General features: G+C 48.1%; 1 protein-coding gene and 4 non-coding genes across 5 annotated transcripts in view; 4 read left to right on the forward strand and 1 right to left on the reverse strand.

Moving 5' to 3' along the window:
• Positions 1-2,364: 2,364 nt before the first annotated feature.
• Positions 2,365-7,500, reverse strand: part of LOC132459573 (junction-mediating and -regulatory protein-like) — a 19,659-nt gene continuing 14,523 nt past the window's right edge. Inside the window, 4 exon segments of the mRNA XM_060054211.1 lie at positions 2,365-5,677; positions 5,679-5,779; positions 6,762-6,973; positions 6,975-7,282. Coding sequence (XP_059910194.1) covers positions 5,444-5,677; positions 5,679-5,779; positions 6,762-6,973; positions 6,975-7,282 — 855 coding nt within the window. The 3' untranslated portion in view covers positions 2,365-5,443.
• Positions 4,239-4,310, forward strand: trnaq-cug (transfer RNA glutamine (anticodon CUG)). Its single transcript has one exon. It is a non-coding gene; the product is annotated as a tRNA-Gln (tRNA).
• On the forward strand, positions 4,452-4,523 carry trnaq-cug (transfer RNA glutamine (anticodon CUG)). The gene has a single exon. It is a non-coding gene; the product is annotated as a tRNA-Gln (tRNA).
• trnaq-cug (transfer RNA glutamine (anticodon CUG)) lies at positions 6,224-6,295 on the forward strand. Its single transcript has one exon. It is a non-coding gene; the product is annotated as a tRNA-Gln (tRNA).
• Positions 6,437-6,508, forward strand: trnaq-cug (transfer RNA glutamine (anticodon CUG)). The gene has a single exon. It is a non-coding gene; the product is annotated as a tRNA-Gln (tRNA).

Below are 7,500 nucleotides of genomic sequence, written 5' to 3' on the forward strand. Positions count from 1 at the left end.
CCGCCCCCCCCCCCACATCCACCCGCCCCTCTCCCAAACCAAGGGGATACTGAAAGTCATATGGAAACAAATGCTGTTAAGACTCAGTGAACTGCACCAAAGCTGCCAAATCCCATTGAAATAAGGTCCTTAAGCTAGCAGATGCTGTCATCCTACATGCCTCCGCGTACAAGTAATGCTCCATAAGGGGAGAGCACACAGCCGCGCGCGCACGCGCGCGCGTGTGTGTGTGTGTTTGTGCAAGGATTGCAAGCACAGTGTCATGCAGAGAATTACAGTTTTATCTTTCAACACACCGTAGAGTGACACCTTCTGGTTTGGAGTGAGGTCGCTTTTCCCTGCAGAGATGGAGGTCTGTTTACAAAAGATGGGTTATGTTTATTTCTCTACAGTTACATTGCCACTGTATATTCACTATATATTTAAAGAAGAAGAGAACAAGATATACATAGACTATAAATATATATAAATATATATATATATCTATATTATGAATTATTATGAAACTTCCAGAGGCAGCATTTTATGCTAAGACTAAAAGAGTAGACGGCTTCTGCCAAGAGGGAGTGCTTGTTCCCCCCAACTGCTTCCACCATCCTGAGAACTCACCTGTCTTCCTGCCAAACAGTGTGCTGTCTGACCGCTGAACAATGCTACCGACCCTGGACATAATGTGTGCCTTTCAAGTACACACACACACGCGCACACACTCACACAGAAACACACACATTGTATATAATATGAAACCTGTTTTTTTGTCGCACGCAGACACGCACACACACACACACACACACACACACACACACACACACACACACACACACACACACACACACACACACACACACACACACACACACACACACACACACACACACACACACACACACAAGCACAGTGTCGACAACAGTGCCGGACCAAGTTCCGGTCCCCACCACACCTCCATCTTACTTATCAGGTACATTTCTCAGTGGACTCACATGGATAGGTGACGTGCAACTACTCATGTTATTCCCTCTCCGACAGAAGATGTACTGCTTGTGACTGCTACTCGTCAGTGCTACCTGAGTGTGGTCAAAGTGGTACGTTACGAAGGGCTTTGGGTGTCATCCGCGTGTTACAAGCTCAGTCGAACCCGGGGACAGATTTCCGCTCGCACAATGAGCGGCTGCGACTGGCTGTCCGCGACTTCTTGTCTTTTGTACACAGAGTTAAATTCTGGATACGACTAAACAGCTGTATATGATACCTTTCTACACATGATGACGTATATAGTTAATGATGTAGATGTACAGAAAAAGAATAATTAACAACTCTTATTTACAAATGGCAACTTCTGGTGTGTTTTCCTGGGTATTAACCTTTATAACAAAGTACACATTATTGAACCACGATGCTGTTAAAAAAAACAAACATGCTAAATGTGTAAAGACACTGGAATGCAAAACAAACATTTATGAATCCCTTGGTTTTATTGATTTTTTTGCATCTATATTTTGTCCGCTTAAAACTATTTCCTGACTGTGTGTGTGTTTCACTATTTAGGAGGAACAGTCTTATTTGTTGTTTTATTTATCAGGACATCCATCTTACAAGATAATTATACACATAAGGAAACACAAAGTACTCACTCAGTATATATATATCTATATATCGATATATAGATCTAGATATCTAGATCTAGATCTATAGATATAGATATCTATCTAAAACATCTAAATATATAGTGATATATAGATAAAAGTCATTATTGAGGTGTACAGGTTAATACCCTGGAATGAGCCCACTTTGTTAGATTAGCATTAACCTAAAGCTCTTCTCAACGGTTCAGCCTTCCACGAAGCAGGACGACAAAGAAGGAACCCTTTGACAAGAACACTATTATTAACGAATGCCTTTGTACAGTAGTGGATAAGAATCATTTCATTTTTCCTGTTTTGTAACTTATGGTATTTAATGTAGGCATTGTCATTGTATTTAAAAGGTATGGGGAAGACATGGCAATATTTTGGACTATATTTAAAAAGTAATTTTGAACCTAATGATGATAATTAAAGAGGTACCTCAGGCTCAAGATGTAAGAATGCGGAGAGGTGTGTGTTTGAGAGGAGACGGTTTTACCATGTTGTGGCGGAAGGGACGGGGAACCATGTGTGTGTGTGTGTGTTGCTGCTTTGCCGGAACATTCTTGATTGAGAAGAAAACGCCACATGGAGCCCGTCTGGGTTAAGAACACACACCCTGTCCAATGAAAGATGATATGTTTTATATACAAATACAGTGAACGCAGAATTCCGTCTGTGTAATGTAGTTCTTGCTTTTTGGTTACTTCATTTCTGAAACAAAGACACAAAATCGCCCGCATTTGGATCACAATGTTTTATTAAACCGCAAGGTAATAGTTCAAAAAAGGATTTGAATAAATGAAAATGAACACAGGAATAGAAGCAAAATAGTACTCTTGAAATAGTGTGTCTTTACTGTGTGAACAGTAATCAAACGGGAATGAAAACAAATTCTCAATGGCTCCCTATTTTAAGGGAATAAAGCTCAATAATTCAACCTTTATGTTTTTTAAGCATTTCTTTTCGTGATACATTGCACTTTTCTTGGGACTGATTTATTCGGGCCGAGGGTCATGTACTCCAGGGTCAATGCAGCAAATGAAAGGTTTGCAGGAAAATGCATCACAAAACCTTTTGGGAGGGAAATATTTGGAAATATAGATTACAAAGTCAAGCGCTTGAATGCCAAAACATAACAAAGCAAGAATACAAATACAAAAACCCAACAGAATACGAACAATCAGGTTTCAGGTCTTAGTGCAAACAAGCATTGCTACACTGGGTTAAGTAGTTAGGGGGGAGGGCGTTCATGTTGTTAATTATGTTAACTGGTAAATGTAACAAAGAAAGAGTGAGCACGTAGCTGGGCGGTCAGTCCAATAGTGTATGATCATGCCAACTAAGTTGACAGTGTGTGTTTCTTCTTCCTGTGCTTAATCTTCAGGGAGTTGTTGTTTGACTTTGTGCTGAGTGTTACAAGTGCTAAAGGAGAACTCCCGTACATGAGAAACACAACCAAAACAAGCTTTTCAGCCCATAGCTCAGCGTTATTTTTTGCCACAGTGTCTGCTTCACTATCTTCCATCCAAAGAACATAATCAAGCTATTGCGTGCGTCTGTGTGCATCAGTTTCTGTCTGTGTGTGTTTGTGTGTGTATGTGTTTGTGTGGGTGTGTATACTGTGTAATATTAATACACCAATTTTCATCTCAGGACATGCAGAGATTGTGTGCATGATGGTATGAAGCCTTTTTCTGCTTAACGTCCCCCTCATCGCTTTGTCGTTCGCAGTGTCCAGTGTCTGCGTGATCTATAAGACTCCATTGTAAATGTCGTTCAGTGCCCATGCACGGTTTGTGAAGCCAGTCTAGTAGTTCTTCCTTTTCCTCGTAGCGACTGCACTTGACCGAGAGATTGACAGAAAAAATACAAATATTATACGGATCTCAGGTTGTGGTATGTGTCATGAAAGTGTGCGACTCACTCATGAGTTAAGATGGAAAGTGTTTGTGTGTGTGTTTGCGTGTGTGTGTGCGTGCGTGTGTGTGCTTGTGTGTATGTGTGTGTGTGTGAGCGTGTGTGTGTGTGTGTGTGTGTGTGTGAGAGGGGGGGTCTACAAGCGTCTGTGAGTAAGCATTACCCCGTGAACTATGAGTAACACAACTCCTACTGCGCAGAGGCGGGAGGGAGAGGAGAGAGAGAGAGAGGGAAAGAGAGCGCATGGGATGAAGCAGGCATGGGAATCACCGTAGATCTGTAGCCTCTGTCTCCATCGCCCACACCACACACGTGTGCGGCTCGTCAGGGATGAGCATGTCAACCGTCACATACCGGCACACCACCTCCGTCCTTCTAAATGACTGCATCATACGTTGGGGCCATAGTCAAACTAAGTCTGCCCACACTCATCAGCGTTTGCCAGTTCCCAGTACACAGATGGCGTGCTCGTGAGTGAGTTATAGAGAGAGGGGAGGACCACGTCTGACCTGGTGTGAGATTATACAAGCAGGGGGTCATGGCTTTCTCTCTCTGTCTCCCCTCGTGCACTACAGTGACGACATGGGTGACAGGATACAGAGCAGCCGAGGGGCTCAGAGAGGGTCAGCAACAGGAGCCGGGCCAGCTATAAATACTCCCGTTGAGTCTGCGTTTGTTTCAGGGAGTTGACATGGGGGTTCCATGGTGTAATGGTTAGCACTCAGGACTCTGAATCCTGCGATCCGAGTTCAAGTCTCGGTGGGACCTGACCTTTTCCGCTTAAGCCTGGCTAGAGAGAACTTTGGTGTAAAGCAAGGAGTAGGTAATAAAAGTTTAGTTGTTTAGCATATAACTCTGATTGGTTCTGAACACCTCTGGTGTGTAAAGGACAGACAGTGACACCATCAGGGTTCCATGGTGTAATGGTTAGCACTCAGGACTCTGAATCCTGCGATCCGAGTTCAAATCTCGGTGGGACCTGATCTTTTTCGCTGAAGCCAACTGTAAAGCAGGTGTAGGTAATAAAAGTTGAGTTAATCAGCATACAACTCAGAATGGTTCTCAACACCACTTGTCTGTAAAGGACAGAAACAGATGGCGAACGCTGAACAATGCATAGGTTGTAATTGGTAATAATCATAAGGGTTTGCGCCACACAGCCTCTTCAGTATCTGTGTAATATGCTAACGAGATCGAAGGGGACCAGAGCATGCGTTGGCCAGACTGTACCTTGCTATAATCTTTAGCTTGAACGTTCAATATTTACCCGGGCGATGTACTCATCGCCGTTATAGAGAAAGTAAAAGTGAAAAGAAAAGGAAGTGTTTCAACATCACGCCACTCACAATAACATCGATTACTGCCACTGTCAGTAGGTTAGTGTGGAATGGGCAACAGCCGGCCTAGTTCTCTGTGGGCGCAGCTGAAATGACGTTAACTCTGAATTATCATGGTACAGTACGGTTCTGATTAAATACATCAATCAGAGGTGACAGTAAACTAGTGGAACGGATCACAAACCTCCGTCACCCTCACGATGGTTGTGCCAGTAGTGAACCACAGACCCCGGGCCGGGCAGCCCGACGTGTGTGTATGTGTGTGCATGTGTGTGTGTGTGTGTGTGTGTGTGTGTGTGTGTGTGTGTCTTATCTTGATAAGCAAGACAGTAGAACTCAAGTCCTGGTCAACAGTTGTCAACAAACGACCCTTGGCTCTGGTCTGCCCTGCTTGTGCGTGGGTGTGTATGCCAGAAGGAAGTACCTTAATAACCGTTAATAACCGGTTAATAACCGTACTCTGCCCCTGTGTGTCGCGGTGTGCCGCGCCGCCGTTAGCATTAGCGTTACCGGGCCTGCCATCTTTTTTGGAATAAAGGCTGCCGCCCGCCGCCACTGGCCGACTTAGCTCTCCCAGTCGGGGCAGGGGAACCCCCCGCCGTCGTCGTCGTCGTCGGACTCGGAGTCGGGCGAGGCCTCCTTGATGCGGCGCAGCGCCTCGTGGATGCTCCGGGTCAGCGGGTCGGTGGACGGCGGCAGCTCCCCGTCCGCCCGCCTCTCCCGGCGGGGCACGCGCCGCAGCTTCACCCCCTTGCGGATCTGGGCCAGGATGCTGTTGGCGTCGTCGTCGGCGCCATCGGCGCCGTCCTGAGGGGGGGGGCAGGGCGCGCTGGTCGGCCCGCCTCAGGTGGAAGCAGCCCCTCTTGAGCGACGCTAGCACCTCGTCCATGGGGGAGCTCACTGGGGGAGGGGGGGGGGGGGGGCGGGGAAAGGGGACGGAAAGGAGAGAGTTAGACCAACGGCTGACTTGTGCGACCTTTACTCTGTGTTAAGGTCAGATTTATTTTGGGCGGCCCCGCTGCTTTCACAGAGGGCTTACTACCGGATAGAATCCTACTACTGTGTGTAGAAACTATGAGCCAGCGTACCTAACCCTAACCCTAACCCTAACCCTAACCCTAACCCTAACCCTACGTCTCAATCCACATTTGTCGTTTAACCCTATCAATGAACCGGGTTTCGTGCTAGAAATGTCTCCGTGAACGCAAACTAGGCATTAGGAGGCATCTCTTGGGACCTGCTAAAGTCAACTTGGGTGAAAAGCTGTAATGTAATAAAAGTTGAAAAACTCTGATTGGTTCTCAACAGCTCTGGTGTGCAAAGGACAGACACAGCAGACATGGGGGTTCCATGGTGTAATGGTTAGCACTCAGGACTCTGAATCCTGCGATCCGAGTTCAAGTCTCGGTGGGACCTGACCTTTTCCGCTTTAGCCTGGCTAGAGAGAACTTTGGTGTAAAGCAAGGAGTAGGTAATAAAAGTTTAGATGTTTAGCATATAACTCTGATTGGTTCTGAACACCTCTGGTGTGTAAAGGACAGACAGTGACACCATCAGGGTTCCATGGTGTAATGGTTAGCACTCAGGACTCTGAATCCTGCGATCCGAGTTCAAATCTCGGTGGGACCTGAACATTTTCGCTATAGCCAACTGTAAAGCAGGTCTAGGTTACAAAAAGTGAAGTCGATCAGCATACAACTCTGATGGTTCTCAATACCCCTTGTCGGTGGTAGTTCCCCTGTGGCTACAAATCCTTGTGTGTACACGCAAGACACTTATGAAACCCTTCAAAATCGCATCCATACATTTCTATAACTTGTATACGTGAGCAACCTCCCATGAACCCCCTGTCCCATATCAGGGGGGCCCCCGGGTTGGTTACCTGGCCTGCTGTCGGGGTCCAGCTCCGGGGTCTTCCTCAGCCTCTGCCTGGCGCTCACCAGCTGGCTGCTGTCAAAGAAGCGGGGGACGAAGGGCCCCAGTGGGGACGCGCAGCGCTCCGGGACCCCCGCCGCCCGGTCCTGCTCACCGGCCCCCGGGCCGGGGGTCGGCTGCTCGTCCCTGGGTTGGAGCAAAGGCGGCGGTGGGGGGGGGTGGGGGTGGGGGTGGAGGGGGAGCAGGGGAGGTGGGGGAGGACAGAAGGGAGCAGGGGGAGCAGGAGAGGTCCAGGGGCCGGGGGACGTCCAGGGGAGGGGGGGGAGCTGAGGAGGAGGAGGAGGGGAAGGAGGAGGCGTGGGGCTGGGTGGTGAGGGCGGCGCCCGGGGTGGGGTCCGTCTGGACGCTGGTGCTGAGACACTGGTGGTCCTTCGTCGTCTTCTCCCTCGCCCCGCCTCGCTCTCTCCGGCGGGAGTGGGCGGCGCCACGCAGCCGGATGGACTTCAGGATCACCTGACCGGGGTGCCGCTATAGAGGGAGAGAGAGGGAGAGAGAGGGAGAGAGAGAGAGAGAGAGAGAGAGAGAGAGAGAGAGAGAGAGAGAGAGAGAGAGAGAGAGAGAGAGAGGGGGGGAGAGAGAGAGAGAGAGAGAGAGAGAGAGAGAGAGAGAGAGAGAGAGAGAGAGAGAGAGAAAGTGAGTGGAAGAGAGAGAGAGAGAGAAATTGTAGGGAAGAGAGAGAAAGAGAG

The sequence above is a fragment of the Gadus macrocephalus genome, chromosome 6, assembly GCF_031168955.1.
Source record: "Gadus macrocephalus chromosome 6, ASM3116895v1".
Classification (NCBI taxonomy): Eukaryota; Metazoa; Chordata; class Actinopteri; order Gadiformes; family Gadidae; genus Gadus; species Gadus macrocephalus.